We start from the raw sequence: 22,589 nt of genomic DNA, 5'->3' as shown, positions 1-22,589 counted from the left end.
TCTTTAAACACTAAAGATTTGTGACTTATGACTTTGGCCATAAGATTTATACTGTCTCCAAAATCAATCTATCCTTGTTCTGTCCACCTCCTTCTCTTATCTAAATACTTCTGTTACTTCTTGTTAGACTGTGTGCACTAGCAATGCTATTCATCCTTACATTTAGATGTTAAATGGATAGGCTGTTTCTAGTTTAGTAGCTTTTTTTTTTTTTGCATCGGTGTCTACTGAGATCTTCTTTCCCTTACCTCCTGGATAATTTTAGAGCAACTAAACATTTGTTGGTTTGCTCACTTCTTGGTTCAACAATGCCTAAATTTGCTGTGTTGTGCTCTGTGTACTGTATGAGCAGAGTTAGCAGCAGGAACTCCTGAGCAGGTTTAAAAGTGACAGTTGAAACTGTACTTTCATTTTTTTAATGTACTGTCACACTATCATGATTGTGTTTAATTTTACTGTATGGTATCTTGCAAATTAATTCTAAAACTTTTCTGACATTGAAAAAAAAACCCCAGTAAACAGCTGGCTCAGGAACTGTACAGGGATGACTTTCAGCAAGCCTGAAGGCCCTAAGATGTGTTTTTGTTTAGTTGTTGTTGTCGTTTGTAGCTTTTTTGGGGGGACATATTAAGAAAAAATAAACCCTATATTCATCTTTCATCCTTACTGGAAATTAGACATGACAGGAGGTGTCACTTCCTTCACTTTTGCACATTTGGGCAGTGCTGCTACTGCCTTTTTTGCTGGTATTTTTGATGATTCTTCAGGCTTTTTTTAGTGTGGTTGTGTTTCCTTAAGTTGTGAAACAAATTGTTTGCAAAGGCTTTCGTTCATCTTTTTTGTTGTCTTTGTTTCTTGCTGTTAAATGTGAATGGACTGATGGACTGAATGAGATGAGTTACTCTTGTGCAATAAAGCAAGTGGAAAACAAACTGTTGGAGAGGAAACAACTTGAGCAATAATTCTACACTTGATGGAACTTAGAAGTGTCCAAAAGCCCCTTGGAGCTTGATTTGTTTGATACTGCAGTGAAGCAAGTGATTATCTTCTGTTCAGAGAACCACCTGTGCACGTTTATAACTGTTTTGCTGACTCAGCTTTGGTTTATTATAGCAATGTGCCATTTTATTTTATGTAGGCTTTTAAATCATACTACTGCATTGAGCATCTGCATACATCTAGAACTTGATATTATTTTACTTCATGCTGTTTTCTAGCACGTTGTGAATGGAGGAGAGAGTCATAATTTGGTTTTGATTTTATAAGGAGTGTGCAAGAGATTAAGGTCAGAGAGTCTCATTTTCCCTTTTGGGTGTGAGGTTTGTGATTTGTTTTGGCTGATGGTAGGGGAAGGACTCCTGTTGCCTTACAGCTTCTTCCAGGGAAGTTGTCTTTGACTGCATTTAGTGAATTTTTGTGATTCCTGAACTTCTGGGTCAAGCCTTCACTCAAGAGCAGTATGACTGATATCACATGAAACGAATTATCTCCTGCAATTTGACCCACTGTGATTGTATTATCACAACCATGAAGTCTTTTGAAACTATATGCTCTGAACAGCAGTGTTCTATCTGGCTTGTCAGAAGTCATCCAGTTCTTTCTTCTTGACTGTATTTCCTCTAAACCTTCTCTGTTGGTAGCAGAGTTGTCAAATATGTCGAAGAACAAATAGGGCTGTGACATTTGTCTGATTTTGGTACTTGAACCTGTGTCTTATGTCTTGTTCATCTGGGTGGCTATATAGGGATGTTGGAAGTTTTTTGAGGTGTGATTGCTCCTTTTGGGACTCTAGAATCTGGCTTCTCTAAAATACCAGGAAGTTTTTGATAGAGGACGGTAAATAGTTTCAACCAATGAATCTAAATGTATTTCTTAGTAGTCAGAAGGGAGAATTTGAGATTCCTTCTCCAAACTGTATATTCCTCTGTGACAGAGACGGTCCTATGCAAACCTCATGAAGTTCAAAAAGATCAAGTGCAAGGTCCTGCACCTGAGTCGGGGAAATCCCAAGCACATCTGCTGGCTGAGCAGAGAACAGATTGAGAACAGCCCTGCCAAGAAGGACTTGAGTGTTCTAGTGGATGAGAGGCTGGACATGACCCAGCAATGTGCACTTGCAGCCCAGAAAGCCAGTTGTGTCCTGGGCTGCATCAAGGCTAGTGTGGCCAGCAGGTCGAGGGAGGTGATTCTGCCCCTCTACTCTGCTCTTTGGAGACCCCACCTGGAGTGCTCCATCCAGCTCTGGGGTCCTCAGCGCAGGAAGGACATTGACCTGTTAGACCAGGTCCAGAGGAGAAGGTCTCTCCGGTGAAGACAGGCTGAGAGCACTGGACTTGTTCAGCCTGGAGAATAGGTGGCTTCGGGAGACCTTAGAGCAGCCTTCTGGTATCTGAAGGGAGCCTATGAGACAGCTAGTGAGGGACTGGTGACAAGGGCAGGTAGTCATAGAGGGAATGATTTGAAACAAGCAGAGGGTAGATTTAGATTACATATTAGGAAGAAATTATGTACTATGAGGGTGGTGAGAACCTGAAGCAGGTTGTCCAGAGAAGCTGTGGGTGTTGAAAGTGTTGGATGTGTCTTTGAGCAACCTTCTAATAGAAGGTGTCTTGGCTTATGGCAGGGGGAGTGAATCTTTGTGGTCCCTTCTGACCCAAACCATTCTATGATTCTATGATTTCCGTAAGGTAGGATATCACCAGGACTCCTTTGCTCTGTAAAAGTGCCTTGCTTCACTGAGAATTTGTTTTCTTCTGTCCTTTTTTATATTGTGCTGTCTCTAATGCCATATGCTTGTCTGTCTTCTTGCAGCACAGACTGATACAAAGTTGAAGAGGCGTAGGTGCATGTGTAGAAAGAGTGCTTGTGGTGCAGTCAGTGGGGTGACCACTCACTCATTAGCGGGGTTAAACTAGAAGATTGTTTGTAGACTGTCATAGAAGGAAACTAGTCATGATTTTAGAGGTTTTATCCAAGCTGAACTTCACTTCAGGATGGCAGTGGCTATGTGTGCATTCATTCGTCTCTCTTGGTAGCCACAAAATGAACAGCAATCTGTTAGGTTTTGTTCTCATTACTGAAATTACGTAGACAAAGATAAACCCTATCAGTCTGATGTTTTGAAAACCTGAAAAAAGTGTCACTTATGGTGTGTCTTAGATTAAGTAGGCTTTCCTCTTCCTCCTTTTTTTTTTTCTGTTGTGGTAAAACCACCTGTACAGCTATATGGTAACTGAAGAGTTTGCAGCTTTAGCTCATGCAGTCAAATGCATAGATTCTGTTGTACTAATTTAAAGTTAAGGTATTAATACAGTTAAAGTTTAGTTTATTTATATATCCTTTTTCCCCCCTCTCTGTTCACGGTGTATAATTTCATTCTAGTATCATGTGTATTTTATTATTTGCATTCAGTTATTCCACTGCTGTTCCCAGTTGTTTCCTATTGTTAACATTATAACTGTCTACCTTGTGCCACTGTGTCCCTCCCCCCACCCTCCTACCCTCTTCGTATCAGCTTTTCAAGGTTTGAGATTTCATTTTGCTTCTGTATCTCAGACAACATCAGAGCTATGGAATCTTCTGTGTGTAAATTTTACTTCTTTTAATAAACTTCGTGAGTTTTATTAACAGCTTCAGGTGATGATTAACCAAGTCCTCTGGACATAAGTGTGCACTGGGTACTAGAACTCTGTTTGTTCAAAGATACCTTAACTGAAAAATAAAATGTAAAGGAAGACCATATCCATAAGTATAAGCCAGAGGGGGAAGGGAGCAGAGTTATGGTTGAGCTTTCAGCCTTAATTCTGTATTTCAAGAGTTCTGAATGCTTGGTTTGTTAGCATTAGTGCTGCACTAACTTAGGGTATTTTTCCATGAGAGTGTGTGTGTTTAACCAACTAAGCATGAAATCCCTTGCTACTGTTTGTCCCTATTAAATAGTGGCAACAAAAGAAACAGACAGGAGATGGGTCCAGAACAAAGCAGAAATAATGGAGTATTTCACTCCAAAAAGGAGAGTGAAACGAGAAGTACAATGAGTAGGCAAAGACAGACTCAACAGCTGGAGGCAGTTTAATGTGTTGTAGAGAGTAGTAATTCAGGGACATTTGCTGCCCAGAGCTTCAATCTGTGATCTCCGAGCAAGCGGCACAGACATCAGAAGTGTTTGGCCATCCCTGCTGTAAACACAATATGCTTTTCCCCAGAAGAACTCTCCATAGAGCTTTAAAGGAACACTGTCTAAATACTGATCCACCTAAAACAAGAGTTGTCTCGTTGGGTTAGAAATCCATAAGGTAGAGTAGAACTGACTAACTTCTTCCTTAACTCTTGCAAATAATTATACATGCACATGCAGTGTGTGCACACACTTAGATGTGAAAGTCACAGTGGTTCTGAATATTGCACAAATTTCTGCACACTGCAGCACGTATTGCTCCCAATTTCTTGGATAAGTACATCCTCTTTTCAAAAACTGGCTAAATGTATACATATTATAAAGATACCTTATTATTTTCAGTACTTTAAAATACATTTGTTCATTAAAATACAAAATTAATATTAAAATTGTGAAAGCTTACATTTTGATATGTTACTCCCCTTATAGTAAGTAAGGTCTTACCCTGATAAGATGAAAAGGCTCAAAAAAAAGTTGTTTATTTTTTGTTGCTAACAGTGGGACTGGAATACATGGCCAAATCCCAAACAACCTTTTAGTGACTGTACCAGCCAGCTCTGCTTGACCATATGTTTGCAGTAGTCCAGTGTTTTCTTTCTGTCCCCTCCAACACTTCCTCCAAGAGGCACTGTTTGGGTTCAGTTTGCTTTATAATACCTAGAAGGCAGGCTTTTATTGCCCATTGAGAAAATAGGGTTTGGGAATCAGTGGAAGAAACTTCCAAGTCCATATCTAACAAGTGTTTTGAGAGCAGTCAGACTGTTAGTTCAAGCTTCTCTTATGCCCTTTGGGTTGTCCAAATGGAGTAGAAAGTATACTGGTTTGGGAAAGAACTGAGCACTAGTGGATTGAGCAAGTCTCTCAGTGTTTTTGATATATTTGTGTTTTGGAATTCTGGAATGGCTTCTTTAGTTACTACTACACATTTATTGCAGTTCTGTGGATTTCAGAGTGCACTGTAATGCATCTTAAATAATGTGTAGCTCTTGGTCCATGGTTATAAAATATTTCAGGATGCATTTCCTGTCCTTAATAAAATGCAGAATATAAGGTGTAATTTTATTTGCATAGTCAATGACCTCTGAATTTTCTACTCTCCACAGATATTGTACAGCTACTAGATGCAGCTGCCAAAGTTGTGACAATAGAGGTTTACTGTTCCGTAATGGAGCTCTGACTTTGTTAGGGGCCAGGTAACTTTAAGCTGCTGAGAGAACAGGAAGAGGGTGATCAGGCTGTTTGTATGGTGTTATTTCCAATAGGAGAGATGTTCATTGAGCTCAAGTAAGGAAGATTGCAGAACAAGTTTATAAAGTTCAAATATATTACAAGTATCCCCTACAATGTGCTGTAGAATTTCTCATGTCAGCCACTTCTAAGTGCTATACACAGTAGCTTAAGTTTCAGCAGCTTTTTGAAGCTAGAATATTAAAAGTTTGTTTTCATTACAGCTAAACCAATCTACTGAAGGAACTTAGCCTAGCACAAGGACAAAGTCACGAATATAACAAAGATAGGGAAATCATATAAAATAAAATATGAGAGTTGTCCGGAGGGAGCCATTTACCTGGCTTCTGGAAATCTCAGAAATTTTCATACCTAACTGTGCTTACTGGTGAAGGATGTGTGAGAGACTGGTGGGTCTACATGTGCTGGTTTGGATGTGCAATTTGACTTGGATTTTTGATCATATGCTTAATCCACAGCACATAAAGATTCTCCAGACTAAGTTGGACTTGAGGAATCTGCATTAAGAGATACTGAAGTTTACAAAACCTGCCTGTGGAGCCCTTCTGTCACCCACAGAGCCTCCATATGTATTCTACAAAGAGCATAAATTACCTTTCACAGAATTAGATGTTATTAGATGTTGTCAGGGCTGCAAGAGACATGTCTGGTTGCATAAGAACTGGCATAGTGTCTGAACAGAGAGAAGCACAGAATTCCGTCAGCTCATCTATTCCTTTATGATTTTCAATATGACATCAAGAGATTGTTGCAAAGATGCCATACTGACAGGGACAAATTGAATGCTTTTTAAAGACTGGCTGCAGAGGGTCTGACACACAGCCTCAGGAGCTCTGGCAAGCTTCGAAGAATTTTATGTGGCCTTCAGCCTGATATCCATTAAGTGAAAACTCTATTTAAAGGAGTTTATGTTGTGCAGTGAACTCAGTTGGCCTTTCTCACATAAGTGCTGGAGTGGAATATTTGCTGTAGCTTTGTAGAATCTGAGAGATAAATATAAACCAGTAAATAAATAGAACACCAATAAAGCTATAAGACATGTTTACTCCTTTAAGCTATGGACACGTAAGTGCAAATCTTCTTGAAAAAAATAATTCTTGAATCAAATTTTAATAGACACAAAGCTATTATTTTTTAAAACCTCTTGCCCTTGTTCAGCTTAACTACTACTATAAATATTTTTACTTCTTCTAAAGTATTTTCTTTCACTTTTTTAAAAGGTGTTAAAGGAGTTTTGTAACTTTCACCAAACATATCTTTTCCTTCTTTAAAGCAATGAAAACTGTTTCAACAGCATGTATAATAGCTTACAATCTATATGGAAAGAATCTTTTCTTCGGGGCTCCTCTCGTGCGGCAGCCAGTGGCAAGTTCACCATAGAGCAGGATCTTAGGGAGGCGGTGGTCCTTCATCCTTGAGACGTGCCCTGCCCATCGCAGCTGTGTTCTCAGTAACATGGCCTCAATACTTGTGACTGCTGCTTGCTCTAGAACAGATGTATTGGTCACGTAATCTGACCAGTGGATGTTTAAGATTGAACGGAGGCAGCGTTGATGGAAGCGCTCTAGGAGACGCAGGTGGTGGCAGTAGATGACCCATGATTCGGAACGATATAAGAGAGTAGACAATACTATGGCTTTGTAAAAACTGATCTTGGTGCTTTTCTTCAAGTGTTTATTACGCCATACTCTTTTGTGGAGTTTTCCAAAAGCACTGTATGCCTTTGCTAACCTGTTGTCTATCTCTCCGTCGATCTTACCGTCTGAGGAGATGAGGCTACCAAGGTAATTAAACTGTTGGACTGATTTGAGTTCTGATTGGCCAATGGTGATGTGGGGATGATGGGGGACTTCCTGAGGTGCAGGTTGATGGAGGACCTCTGTCTTCTTTAAGCTGACTTCCAGCCCAAAGAGCTCAGCAGCATCTGCAAAGCAGGAAGTTAAGTGCTGCAGAGCTGCTTCTGTGTGGGCAACAAGGGCGGCGTCATCAGCATAGAGCAGCTCCCGGACAAGATGGAGATACAAGACAAGACAAGAAGAGGACTCCCTGAACCAACATCTCAGCCTTGGCCATATTGATCACCATAACTGGTCTACTCTGGCCTCAAATCGGGAGGCCTGGAGACACACCATCTATAATGCAGCTGTCTCCTTCGAGAACACATGCAGGATCACTCTTGAGGAAAAAAGGCAGCGCAGAAAGAACCGTGTATTGCAGAATACACCATCTAAGGAGTCTTTCTGCTGTGCCTTTTGCAATCGGATATGTCTGTCACGTATTGGCCTCATAAGCCACCAGCGCGCCTGTAGCAAATGTGGTTAGAGCCTTCCCAAATCTTCGTTCGCGAAGCCTAGCCATGATATGGAAAGAATCCAATTAAATTTCTGTGTTCTGTGAGCTGTCTTTTTATAATCACATTCTCACTGGATGATTTGCTCACAGGGTCAGACCCTACTATTTGCGTCAGTGCCTTACTGACATCAGTTCAGTTTCTCTGCTCCTACAGTAGTCCTCAATGGGAGAAACTGGATAGTTACGAAGACAAACTAGGTTAAGGTTGTAAAGACCAGATCTCTTTTCCCAGTGCAGTGATTAGTTTGTGGTTAAGATGTAAATGGGGCTACGTAAAGACAGAATTTGTGAGAAAGGAGTGATTACATAAACAAGTTTTCCCTTCTCTGTTACAGCAGATGCCTTCCTCTGATATGAAGGTGGCATATGTTGGGGGAAAAGGTATTTATATATATTGGGCTGGTGGAGGTCTGTCTTAGACATTAGCAGGTAATTGTGCTCTATACATCAAATATGAACTTCCTAGCTTTCCCAGGCTGGTATGCTTTTAGATTTTTACATAAAAAGCTTCTATATTGCAATAAGGAAAGGTCTGAAGAACCTTACTGAGTGCCTAAGGGACCTTTTGGATGAACTTGGCCAACTATGGTAAAACTATTTAAGAGAAGTGAGCAGAATCCTGAAGTAGGCTTTGTGTAAGATATTTTTATTTCTTTATATCATGATTAATTTATACTTTTCCAGGGAAAGTGACAAATCTGTGTATTTTTTGCTAGAGCTATGTCCAGCAAGGTTTATTTATGTATTTACAAGCCATACTTCTTTATGGCTGATATTGTAAGCTAAAACGCATGATAAAGCAAGCCCAGGAAGCACATTAGTGGAGCAAAGGTTCCTGATTCTTTCCTATGACAACAGGTAAAGTCTTACCAGCAGCTGCTGAAGAATGACTCTGATATTCTCACCAGATATTGCCTGAAATTAACACAGGAAGCAAACTAATGCATAACCAACTGCAGAGCTGACTGGGGCATGTGCCTATTTTGCTGTATGTGCACACTTTGTGCTATTTGGGAAATATTCCTCAAACCAGCTCTTTGAGGTTTAGGTGAAAATCTCACACATATATTTATGTTATTCTAGATTTTAGTTCAGGTTGTCTTGGGTCTATTAATTGTTGACTTCGTCAAAATAGCAAGTTGGAATAATAATTTGCTTCTCTCCAATGCATTTATGTTTATAAACTTGAATTTAGAACATTGTTGAATAAGCATTTGAAAAAACCTAAAAAGGTAACCTCATCCTTTTGTTTTTCTTTTGTTTGTTTTGCCCTACCTTGGCAGTGTTTTAGAGCACTTTGCTGCAAGGGACCGCCACCACCACGACCTGAATATGACTTAGTTTGCATAGGCCTCTCTGGTTCTGGCAAGACAAGTCTTCTGTCTCAGCTTTGCAGTGAGAGCCTGGAGAATATCGTGTCTACCACAGGTAGGATGGTGTCTTTATTCCATGGTGTGCTGTAACATTTCCCAAAGGTAACTTTTGAAACATATAGCAAAGGTTGCAGAGGGCTTCAGCCTACTTCAGCCTACTTATTTTACTGTTGAAAGTACCTAATGGATTGCTTTGAAGCTACCACTACTTACTCTTTCAGTGTTTGTTCATACATTGGGGAATATCCATGAAAACACGCAACTTGGAATGTGTTAAAGATCCTAACAGTGTGGTGTAATGAAACAGAACCATAATATACAGTAGCGCTGTCCTGTAGACACGTTACAGCATTTCTTTCTTCTCATTTTACTTTAGGCTTTTAAGCAGTCTTGTTATATGGAGAGAAAAGAGGAGAATGTGCTGTAAAATAGAATAGGACAGTGATGCTTAGAAACTTAAACTGGAATTTATTTCTGCACATACTTGGTCTGTACTGCCTTATGGTGTATGCTAGCAACCAAAAGAATAAATGTGATAGAGAGAATTTTTTTGTAGTGATAATCCTTACTTTTTAGAGCAGCAACAGGTTTGTTTTGTAGTAAGGACAGATTGAGATCAGAGAATCAGTTTACAGAAAGTTTCAGTTGTATTGAGAAGGTACATAGAAACAGACAGCACAACCACAGATAAAAGGTATCTTAAGTCCAAAAAATTTTAATAGGCATCTTGATATAGGTGAACTTGAATGCCTAATACTGAAGAGGGTGTTTTGATTGAAAAACAGTCCAAGAACAAAACAGCACCAGAAGAATCAGAAACAGGAATACCTGGCTGCAGAGTTCTGAAAGAGGAAAGATTAGGTCATAGAGATCAAAGAAATCTGGTTCAGTGGCTGCAGCAATTATTAAGGTTGATTTTTCTGATGGAACAGATACCAAGTGTTGTGCAAGTAACTTGTGTTTACACTTGCATGGCTTTGTATTGTAGCTGTGGTCCATGGGCTTGAATTTTATGAATATGCCTTAGTAACCCTAACTGTTTTGTTAAATTTACAAGAACATAAGGTTATTTAATACAACTGTAAGTAAAATGTAAAACAGATACAAGAGAATACTGGGTTTTTCTTATGATGAATAATTAACCTGTTGCCTACATAATGGTATTGGGCATGTTAGAGATCTGACACTTCATTGTGTGGAGAAGGTGTCAATGACTAACTCAAAAAGTTAGAGGGAAATTGTAGAGTAATTCAGTCTTGTCCCCCCCTCCCCTGGCCTCTGCCACCATCTCCTGAGCTTTAACTTTAGAATTTGCCTGGAATTAGAGCAAATTGTACTTTAAAACTTGAGACTCAGAAAGAAATAGTAAAAGCAATTTAAATAGAAGGATAGAGTTATCAAAGGAAATAGTGAAAATACAATTAATTAAAAAGTTAATTTTTTTCCGGATAGATGCAATAAAATACTATTATTTAATCAGGCAACTTGAGGAATGAAAAATTACTCTGGGGAATACTAAGCAGCATCTAAAGCAAAATGATGCCATATGGGATATTCAGCTTATAATAAATCTGCTGGTGTATACCATATCTGTGCTACATCAGAGAATATTGTGGAGATTACAAGAATACAGTGTGACAACTTCTCCACTCATATTTCAAACTATAACCTGTATTTTTGGTTTTCTCATCAATGCCACTCAGGTCCATTCCAGTTTTTCCTTCTTTCAAGGAAGAGTTTAAGATTTAAGACAACAACCCCAAAAATATTTCATAATTATTCCCTTCAGATTTTCTTGTACTTTCCTCTTCTGCATCTAGCACTGACCATAGCTGGAGTACTGGAATACCTTATTGATCTGATCTGGGAGAAAAAACATCTTGTTTCTGTTAAATGATAGCTACTAAACTTGAAGTGTAACACATTGATTCTGAAATTCTTTACTCAGTTCACAGGTATGTAATCATGTTGAAACAGTGTGTGCTAGATGGAAATAAATTAAATCTCTGGATATTTTATGCTGAAGGAGCAGACATAATTTTTCCTATGTAAAATATTATGTACACTTATATGTACGTATCTACTAAACATACAGAATTTAGTATATAATACATTGATGAATTGCTGGGAGCCTTTCACATTCCCTTTCTCTTGGCTGTCTAAATTTTCAGATAAGGGTAAAGATCACACGTTTTGGTGGTTTGGTTTTGTTTCTTTTTTTTTTTTTTTAATTAGGTTTTAAGCATGAAATGAACTAATGTAGGATTCAGAGATGTTTTTGGTGTGCTTGTAACCATTTTAATACATCCAACTAAGGTCTGTAAAAGGATCTTTCAGTTAATAACACTTATAGACAGGGGGTAATTATATATAAAATTTATACTCTGAGTGTAGCCAAAACACTCAGAAGATTAAATGGAAGAAAACAATGATTTGAATTGCATGTTGTCTTCAGCATCTCCTAAAAATTGCAGAACAATCACTTCGTATTACTATTAGTCTGAAATCTCTACATTAGTTCTAGATGTAGTATGAGATGATTTTATAACAGTAACTCCTTACCAAATGATAGATGACCTGAGTGTACGTTTTGTGCTTCATTTTATGTGTGCCAGCTACTTCATAGTATAATTGAAAATTTCATTGCTTATACTGATCTATTCTCTTCCTCCCACCCCTCCCACCATGCCTTATAATTGACTTTTTAATAACACATTGAAATAGAATTTCACAAGCAAAATCCTGGTTCTTGATGGGAAAAGTCTTCTTTTCTGAATGTATGCAATAGATTTCAAATGGCCTCTTTAACAAATAACTTACTATTCCTCTTTATTTCTGTTCTTAGGTTTTAGTATAAAAGCGGTGCCATTCCAGAATGCCATCTTGAACGTAAAAGAACTTGGAGGTATGGCACTTATTCATTTGGTTATAAAAACATTCAGTGTCTAGATCCCATAATAACAGATAGTTGTTTAAAATTGTTAGTTGTTTTAAATGATTAATCAGTGCAGCTGGAATTAAAAATCTGTGTTTCATCACAGAAGATAAAGTTGAGAAAAGTTGTACAAATCCTGACCTCAAAGAACAAAGGGTAAAAAGCAGGAGGAGCAGAAGGCAGCCAAATGTGGTGTATCTCCTAGTTGTAATCTCTTGGTTTGCAGTGGTTAGGTTATACAGAAATACAAACTGGACTGAAACTGTAGTATGGCTGAAGTAGCAGCTCAAGGAAGTGTGTTCCCTGTGTTTATTGTACGTATAAGCTTTTACTTATGAGCACGGACCCAGGTAACTATATGAAGATTTGGCAAAACCAATATATTTACTGCACCACTGAATGTGTTGCAAAGGTGTAGTCAACTTCTAATGAGTTATATTCTTTAGGAACTGTTCTTCTGTTGGATTTGTTGGATTTTGGAGCCATAGTTGTTTTATGGTTGTGAAGTTTTTTAATTTTCTGTATACATGTAACCTGTTTAGCTGCCCAATTCTGACTCTGAGTCTCAAGTGATCAAGAGGTAACTGTTAAAAAGAAGAAAACACTCTCCTAATGAGAGTTCTTGTGAAGTCTAATGTTCTTCTAATTAAAAAAACCTCTTAGGTACTTATATTCTAGAATTTCTTCTTTTTTTATATCTTTTTTATTTATATAAATAGAGTAGAATGAATCTTGAGGATGTTTATTAGATTTTCAGCAAGCTTGGAACCTCTCTTAGGTAGAAGTTCATTTGGTTCTTGAAGGAAGTTTCATGAGATCCAATTGCATGACAGTTGTCTTATCTGAAACTGTTTCAAGAAGGCTTTAAGATAAGCACATATGGAAAGGATAGCATTTCCTCTTTACTACCATTGGTCTGTGGATTGAAACATATTTATTTCTGTTTGAGCATGTATCCTGTAAAGAATAACCCAGTAGTTTTCTTTGATAAAGGGACCACTTATCAGGAGTAGTGTTGATTCTGCTTGTGTGTGTTATCTGCATGATGTCACTTAGTCATAATGTCACTTTTTGGATTTTTTTTTTAAATATAGTGAATCATTTGCAGTCTAGTTTATACATTCTGCTGCCCAAGCTGTATGAAATATATAATTCATATAGGTAAATGCAGGTTTTGATCAAGAATTGAATCTATGTATTCTATAGCAGATTCTCATTAAAGGCTCTTTCTTAACCTTTTCTTTTATGCAGGTATGTGTGTTTTGAGAAATCTTAGTAGAGGGCTTTGACTCATGGCAAGATGTCCTGAAGTAATCCAGAATATTTAATCTGGTTTTTTTTAACAAGGATTGTTAGAATTTTTTACTGCATCTATTTATTTCTTTTTCCTTTAAATATGAGTGTTTATATGTCCATATTTAAAAATTATATAATCTGTTTTACCTATGAGATATTGCAGAAAAATGCTAATTCCAATAGATTTTTATTGTCTAGGTGTAAGGGAGCAAAGGCAAGCTTCCAGAAGTTTGTTTTTCTTCCAAAAGTTGGCGGTCATTAGTGGCATTCCTTAGGGCTCATTATGGGTCCCAGTCCTGTTTAACATCTTTATTGGTGATACGGACAAGGGGATTGAGTGCACCCTCTATGTTCTCAGATGACACGAAGTTGGGTGGGAGCATTGTTCTGCTGGACCACAGAAAGGATCCAGAGGGATCAGGACAGGCTGGATTGATGGGCTGAGGTCAATGGTATGAAGTTCACCAAGGCCAAATGCTGGGTCCTTCACTTTGGTCACAACAACCCCAGACAATGCTACAGGCTGAGGGCAGAGTGGCTGGAGAGCTGCCCAGCAGAAAAGTATCTGGAGGTGCTGGCTGGCAGTGGCTGAACATGAGCCAGCAGCATGCACAGGTGGCCAAGAAGGCCAGTGACATCCTGGCCTGTATCACCCATAGTGTGGCCAGCAGGACCAGGGCGGTGACTCTCCCCCTGTACTGGTGAGGATGCACCTTGAGTTGGGTGTTCAGTTTAGTGTCCCTCATGTCAAGAAGATGCTGGAGTGAGTTCAGAGAAGGACAACAGAACTGGTGAAGGATCTGGAGCACAAGTCCTATGAGGAGAGGCTGAGGGAGCTACGGTAGTTTAGCCTGGAGAAGAGGAGGCTCAGGGGAGACCTCGTCACTCTCTACAACTCCCTGAAAGGAGGCTGTAGCCAGGTGGGGGTTGGTCTCTTCTTCCAGGCAACTAGTGACAGGACAAGAGGACATAGGCTCAAGCTGCACCAGGGGAAGCTCAATCTGGACATTGGGAAGAATTTCTTCATGGAAATGCTACTTAAACATTGGAATGGACTGCCTGGGGAGGTGGTGGAGTCAGCATCCAGGAAGTGTTCAAGAAATGACTCGATGTGAAACTTAGTGCCATGGTCTAGTTGACAAGATGGTGATCAGTCAAAGATCGGATTTGATGATCTAACAGGTCTTTTCCAACCTAAATCATTCTGTGATTCTGTGGTCAGCATTCAACATTTTAGCTGAGAAATGTGTTCCTGTTTGATGATTGTAAAGCCTGAGCTTTCTGGAGTACACATGGTTTCTCTCTTGCTGCTCTATGAAAATAAAGCAAAACATTTTACATGTTTCATTGCTGTTAAATTTTATTTTGGAATTTCTACTTCTGGTGTTGAAGAGAAGTCTATGTTTTTGTCTTATCCTTGATTTTTGTCTTCGTTTGTTATGGTATTGTTATATCATTTCTCTTTACTGTAGTGTGGAGGTCTTGTCCAGATATTTGATCTTGGAAACTTGGAGGAAGGTAGAAAGGCGTGTGTTTTTACCAACCACTGTCTGCTGTTACATGTTATTTAGAGAGTGGAGTTCTATATAGTTCTAGTTTTTCATACTTTGTCTTTTTAGGTAACAGAAAGCTTCATATGTCATAATACAGTAACATATTAACAGCCAATATTTAAAACACAGCATAAGTCATACTGCTTATGGTTCTTATATTCAGCAGCCAAGCAGTTATGTGAAACAGATGCTGACTGTGTAGTATCCTTTCTGTTTGGCAGAAGTAGTATACTTCCTTGAGGGTGAAGATGGTGCTAGTTTTTACTATGCTGTGTGCCTCTGGAGCTGCTAATGAAGCCAGCTTTTATTTCTTCATTTCTGTAGGGGCTGTAAATTTTCAGGCAAAATATATAGAAAACAGTCTCGTTTTACCTCTTCCTGGACTGATTAACTCTTCATCATCCTTTAAGATTTAGGAACATGTAAAAAAGTTTGTTGTGCTCTCTTTGCAGAAGTTTTTGTTTGAATCACATGATACTAGAATGTAGAAAACCGTATCCAATTTCTGATTTTTTAAATTGTATTTGTTTTTTAAGAAAGGTTGCCTTCTTATCAGAAATAAAGTTTTTATCCAATTTCATAAATGTTAAATGCTATGTTTAAAAACCTTGAATTTGATCCTGAAAAAGTAGGAATATGTACCGCTTTCAAATCTAGCATAGGCCTGCTTGAATTACTTGAAAAGGAAGTCCTGCCTTATTTGCTGACCAAGTTGAACTGCCTGTTCTCTAAGTTACTGCTTTGGTATACCACTAATCCCTTCCTGATTCCTGAAAAATTAAGAAAATTACTGCTTTCCCCCCCAAAATTTAGTCCATAAAATAATATATGTAACTTAGATTACTGTGAAGGTGTGCCATGCCCTAGTCCACATTCTTTCAGAATGTACTATTACCAGGACAGTTGAAAATATCTGTCTATATTGTGCAACTCAGCTTAGTAATGGTATAGAAAGAAGCTACATTTTTGATTATTTCCTGTTAGGGTCCAGTAATCTCTGGTGGGAGCTAAGAATGAAATTGTCTGTGATGAACATAACAGGAAAGTGTGAAAAGGCTGTAAAAATAAGGCAGATGATAACATTTGTTCGGAAGATTCAAACAGTGTTTCGCTAAACAAAGTTTGGGATGCTGAATACTGAGGTTTCTTCTCAAGATAGATAATGGAAGGTATAATGGCAATAGAAAGCTTTTTCTTTGATTCTAGCAAATTCCAGCCTGGAGACACAGTGGATGAAATCACCATTTATTCTGTGGTTTTTTTTCAGTCATATGTTGTTGTAATGCTGTCAAAACAGAGTATGAAGTTGTGGTGTCTGTTGTGACAGAGATATTTATTCAGGACTATGTGAAGATTTCATGTCCATCCTGGAGGTCAACTAATAATTTTCAGTTCTTTTTTTATAAGAAGTTATTTTATAATTCAGTTTGCTATCTTGTAAATGCAGGCTTAGAAACCACCGGTGAGATGCCAAATACTGAGCCACATCAAATTTAAAAGAATGATTCTGGATGTGAGAGGCCCTTTACCTTCTTATGAAGTTTAAAAATACTAACAGCATGTTATAGGTTTTACTAATGCTTTCTATTTTATTTACTAAAATATTTTCATATGTTTCTGTTAGTTTATGTAATACACCCAAAGGCCTTTTTCATAAACATAGAGACTGCATGTTGTGTAGTCATATTTAAAAATTCATTTAAGACAAAAATGCGTTAAGTGCTTACCAAAACCAGAGTGGTTAGTATCAGGAATGCTCTTGTCTCCAGTTGGTTGAGCATGGCTGGAAAAGAGAGATGAGAACTTGCCTCCCCACTGCTGTTACTTCTTAAGCTTCATGACCAAAGTCATAAATTCACAGTCTTAGGACAGCTAAATAATTGTCTTGAGAACAAATAGCTTTAAATAGGATTGATTAAACAAAGCATGCGTATTTTGCCTTAATTTGGAAGTAAAGAGTAGTAGAAAAGAGAGTAGGAGGAGAAGTCACACTGTTGTGCGGTCCAAATCGAAGGGAAAATATGAACCTCTGGAGAAGACAGCAACAGTTGTCAGGTAGTATTTGCCTTGTGAAAAAAATGAGGGAGGAAGGAGAAAATAATGTTGATCTATTAATTGGAATTTAAAATTTAAATGTTTTTTTGCTCTGTGGAGAAAGAGTGGAGTACTGAATACCCTTCTAGCAACACAGTCTGTGAGAGCAGATAGAATTTCATCAAGTTAGTAATTAGAAAACTGATCCCACAAGTCAATGCCAGCCTCAGTCATCTTCAGAAGGATGAATTAACACAAAGCAATAAAATCTCCATACTGTATTTGACTAAAAGGCAGTTCACACCTCTACAAAATCTGGTTGCAGAGTACATGCAATGCCATCTGTGACATAGCTTCATCAAACAGTTTACAGAATGTCTTAGCAGATGAAATTTTTAGTTGACCCTGTTGAGCTGTCTAAGCTGTGAGTCTCACAGAGACATTCAGCTTCCGAAAGCATTAAAGTTAGATCTGTTTGCTATCAGTCATGCTCAGCCTGCTGTTCAAATGGTGCCTAAGCCCAGGCTCTGTCACCTAGTTTCCTCATTTCATAGATAAGAACGATCGTTTACACTCGTTTATGGATCTTGTTAACATGAGTCCTAAGGAAGGTTTGATAAGGATTCAGCCTAGTGTTCTTACCACTGTTCTTTGGAAATACTGTTCTTCTTCTAAACTGGCTTTTTACAGTGAAAAGACAACCTGCAGTCCACCTCATTCACAGCAAGTAGGAACCATGCAAGCAATGACTATCACAGCCATGTACAGTAGGATAACCAAAACACGAAATTTCTAGTTAAGCTTTTTGTGGGGTGAGAGCTGGTTGGTATTGTTTGTAGGATATTTTCTGGAGGAAAAAGTAGGACCTTTGGTTTAATTAAAAGCCTCTGTCTCCTCTTGGGCTTGCAACTCCATTTTCTTTAGCAGAATCAAAGGATAGAGTGTAGCAGCCTAGTTTAGCATCAGAAATTATATGTGTATTTTATGAGACACTCCTGGACAGAAAGGCCTTGATCATTTCAAAAGCTAAAGCTGATTTAAACTTTTGTGGACCAGTCAGAACAAGGGCTAAGCAGACAGAAATACACAGCTGTATAGACTTGCTGCTTGCTTTGTATGCTTACTAGTCTTAAGTGCCATAAAGAAAGATGTTTTCTTAGCTTTGTTTGAGATAGCTGCACTGTTACCAAAGCTGTGACTGCAGCTCAGGAGGGTACTGTTGCTGGGTGCTGGCAACAATTGTAACCCTGGGGAATTGTGCTGATGCTTCTGAGATCGTGGCTGTCACCTCTGCCTAGGAGAGGTGGAAGAAGGGCAGAGGTGGGCTAATGGGTAGAGAGGAAAGTGGCAGATGATTTCCTTGTTTCCAAACATTCTTTGCTAGCCCTAGAGGACTTACTGTGTGTTTGTGAATTTAAAAAACAAATATCCCCAAACATATAGAAAAGGAGAAACAGAGGTGAGAATGGCTGTCTATGCCAGCTGCTGCAAATTATTAAATCTTCAGATATCAGACTTAAATAAATGTTAGGGTATATTGCAGGGCACATATATCCATATCTTCTTTATAAATTATCTGTAAATTTTTTAATGAACTTTATGTTCTTGACTAGAACAGCAGATTTTTGTTTCAAAGTGCATGTTTTATTTTAATATGGTAGTATAATAACACATACATAAGTAGACCAAGCTGACTTGCTGCAGGCAAGTATAAGTACAACCTTTTTAAAACTTCCAAGTGCATGAAATCTGAATGCTGTTCTAACAGATTTAAATATCAGAGTAGGTAGAGATTCAAAGTTTGAGTCAGCATCTGAGTTAGCTAATAAAGAAAATACTGAAGGCTTGACTTCCAGATTATTCTCACTGGGGAAGCCTGGAAAGCAGACAAGAGATGACAGAGATGGTTTCCATAAACTTCAGTTTGATAAGAAAAATAAAAATAAGCACAATACACTTATGTGCATTTATGATTTTGTATGTTTTGAATGTAAAGGCAGAAAAAATATTCCTCAACTTTTTTTTTTTCTTTTGTGCTGTTTGTTCAGATTGTAGTTGAATTGCTGCAGTGAATGTAGCTAATTTGACAGTCTCAAAATGTTCCATTTTCTAGGGAAAAAGTGATAATTTCCCACTACCATGCTTTGTGTATGATTGCAGGAGTGCACTACCTGAGAGGCTAGAGAAAGCAGACTGATCACTTGGTTTTAAACCCTAGGAAATAGAAGTCCTGGGACTTTTGCACTTGAAGAATTTTTGCATCTGTATTGCCGCAATAGCAATACAAAACAGCCATAGAATGGTGACTGACATTACACCCGTCGGAAACTTTGGTATCTATGTGTGGGTGTGTCTGTCAGATTGGACAAATTAATGTAAGTAGAAGGCGGGTGTCTTAAACAGGTTTTATAAATTTATTTGTAATAAAAAGGAACTAGAGGGTTGAAAAACAGCTAGGGGGGAGTACTGGGAAACCTGCCTGAGATAGATAAGGAGCAGCCACATCTCTTGAGAATGTTTTAAGATTTCTAAGATTTCAGGTGTCTTCTTGATTACTCAAGAAAACACGTCAGTTTTCCATCAGAGGATATGATGGGAAGTGATGTTATAAACCCTGTGTAGATTTAGAAACAGTTATTTTTTTCTTCATAAGGTTTCTTGGAGTGAGAGGGTAGGGTGTATTCGAAGATTTTGCAAGAACAGATAAGAGATTTCTTTTTTTCCCTTCCTTTCCTGCTTACTCCCCCACCCATGAGCTGGTCTTTCATGCAAGAAGATTCTGTAGCATAGTTGGCATATTCCTTGCCATCTTTTCACCTTTATGCTTACTAGAAATGTTCTATTTTTATATCAGTAGACGAATGATCTATATATTTAATTCAACTATAAAACCTTCAAAATATGTAGGTGTCTTTATTTTAGGTGAGTGGATGATATATTTGAAGTGGTAGAAGAGTTATTTGCAGCATGCAATCTTTCATGTTCCCACATTAGCTTTTTTTGATCCTCTGTTTGAGACCATAACTTCTCCAGACCTGTGATGTATTTTGAGGTGAACAAGAGCTTTTATGTGCAGGCTAGACTATCGTGAAGCAAGGGCTGTGTGACATTCATCATGCTCTCAATGGAGACTTGCTGCAAGTCTGACAAGTAGCAAATTTGACACATGTAAATTTGTTTCAGTGATTTTTTTTCTGTAATGCTATGTTCTGTTCTCCCAAAAGTACTGAAGAGGAGGAGGGAATTGAAGGTAGCCTCAAACTGCTGTGAATGGAGATGTAAATAGAAGTATTTATAGGCAAAAGGGAGATTTGCAGCTCTGCATTTTGTGTGATATTTACAGGAGCGTGTACCTGTGCAACCTGTTTTAGATGTGTATTAAACTGCACATAACTCAAAATCTTCCCTTCAGCTTCCGAGGGGTACTGTTGGCACTACTACAAATCCTTAATGGTGTTGACATGGACTGTTCTGTGGAATTTATTTGTATGATATTTAAATAAAATATCAAAATGAAAGCTCTTTAAAATTACAGATAATTGAATAAACCTGCCCTGTAGTAATGCTGAATGATTGAGATTTTTAATTACAATGTCTTGTCATTTTTCTGTAAGGAGAGTTTGAGGTTTTTTTCCTGTTATAAAGCAATTCAAGCCTACATTTGATTGAACATTATCTTCTCTAACAGGTGGTGTGATTGTATTGTAGTGTTTTGTTTTGTTTTTTTTTGCTTTAGTCACATCACAGGACTCAACCTACTCCCATAGGTTCATTGCTGAGGAAAACAAATCATAGGCTCTTGCCTGTGTCTGAGGAAGCTCCTACACTGAACACTACATTTTAGCAAACATTTCACATAGCATGTTCCCAAGGTCTAATGTGGATTGTTATGTTTTTCTGATGGTTTTGAGATTATCTTATTTTTATTTTTTTTTAATCTTTGTTTAGGCATAAAGTAGTTGAAGAAACAGCTATATGGTGCAAAGCTATTAGAGAAACACATGATATTAGATCTACAAACCTAAATGCTTATTTATTACTGTTGTTTGCTAGGATGTTTTGGGTACCAGTTAAGTTCCTGGTTTTGTCTCACCAGTCTTCTGAGAACCTGAGGATGTTTAATGGCTGCACAGTACATTCTGCATTGCCAGAGAGCTCAGAATTTGAAACTTAGTGTCTTAGAAACGTTTGGAATAGATGAAAAAGTTAATACATAGGATAATCTGTGCTAGATTGCACCTTGAAAAACAACTGCTTGCTTTTTAAGACTGAATTTGTCGTGCCATAATGTGTGGATCACTATTTATAGTCCAGTGTTTCCCACCCAGGATAACTCCACAACATACTACTTAGTACTCTGAGGAAAGAAGCTCAGAGCAGATTATGCTCTCTGGATATGAAGAGTTAAGGCAAAAGAATATCAGGTTATTTGTCTTGTAGAGATTCTGATTTCCAGCTGCTGATAGCTTATTGATGCCAAGAATTATTTTTCAAGTGCGTTTGCCAGAAAAATGGTTTAAAATGGCACCCTGAGGTACAAGCTTTAGCTGCCTTTTTTTTTTGTCTGCTTAGTGCAAATAATTCTCATTCTTAAAACTCAAGCTGTGATTTCCTCAGAATTGAAGTGTAAGCAATTTCAGAGCAGGTCATTAGAATAATGGAAGATCCTAAAGAAAATACCAAATTTTGTTGTACATTGTACCTTGGTTCTTATAACTATGCCATGGTGACTGGCCAGAGCCGGAGAGAAAAAGACTACTATACTTCAGTGGTGTTGGTTTGGGGACAGTTGATGTAGAGCAACAAAGCTGAGCTGCTAAAGAAACAGAACCAAAGAGACAGGAGTGTGAGGTCAACAAATCACCATACTCCTTTTCTGGCTTCAGTGTCCCAGGTAGGGTTCCATGAGCTGCTTTCTTCCATGTGCCTGGATACAAGAGGTCAAATGCTCTGCAGTTCACCTCACAGTTTTTCTGTTTAGAATGACTACGATTACAAAGATAAGACTCAGGTTCTGGCAGTGATGTGATTGAAAAGTAGCTGACTGATGCTTAGAGTAAATAAGACAGATGTTATGTTGCTAGGAAAAAAAATACCTTCAAAGAGCTGATCATGGTCTTGGCCTTTAAGTTCATTGAAAATGATTCTCTACCAGTTTTTAAAGTAATGTGATCCTTCAGATGCCTGCAACACTGCTGTGTGTGGCTATGTAAATAGTGTCCCTCTGGCAATTTGCTTTACTTGGTTCTGATGTAGACAGCTGTTGGGAAAGACTGGGACATCTAACAGATGCTATACAATTCTTTAGAAGTACAGTTGGCAGATATTTGTGTGGTACAGAAACATAGACCTAGCTTTCAATGCAATCCCTCTTCTGTTTGTATAATATTAATCTTCAGAGGTTGATAAAAAAATGAAACATCTGTTCTATTTGTGCATTGTTACTTTGAGTCTGGTTAAATTAAGAGAGAAATTAGGCAAAGTCTTGAGTATAAAACCCATGGCCATTTGCCTTTAAGTAGTCAAGTCTGTAGACCTCTTGCGGAAAAAAAACAGGTTAGACGTGACTGATATTCTCTGTAAACAAAACTGTGTGTGTCTGTGTCCACAATGTTTGTTAG

At 38.1% G+C, this 22,589-nt stretch overlaps 1 protein-coding gene across 5 annotated transcripts in view; it reads left to right on the top strand.

Moving 5' to 3' along the window:
• ARL15 (ADP ribosylation factor like GTPase 15) overlaps positions 1–22,589 on the top strand; it is a 223,438-nt gene that overhangs the window by 68,143 nt on the left and 132,706 nt on the right. For all 5 annotated transcript variants that reach the window (XM_017811132.1, XM_017811128.1, XM_017811130.1 and 2 more), the window contains 2 exons: positions 9,061–9,205; positions 11,996–12,055. In XM_017811132.1, the coding sequence (XP_017666621.1) occupies positions 9,061–9,205; positions 11,996–12,055 (205 nt within the window). The remainder of the gene's footprint in view (positions 1–9,060; positions 9,206–11,995; positions 12,056–22,589) is intronic.

This window comes from Lepidothrix coronata, unplaced genomic scaffold, assembly GCF_001604755.1.
Source record: "Lepidothrix coronata isolate B3197 unplaced genomic scaffold, Lepidothrix_coronata-1.0 Scaffold31, whole genome shotgun sequence".
Classification (NCBI taxonomy): Eukaryota; Metazoa; Chordata; class Aves; order Passeriformes; family Pipridae; genus Lepidothrix; species Lepidothrix coronata.
This window is presented reverse-complemented; position numbering and strand designations above follow the sequence as displayed.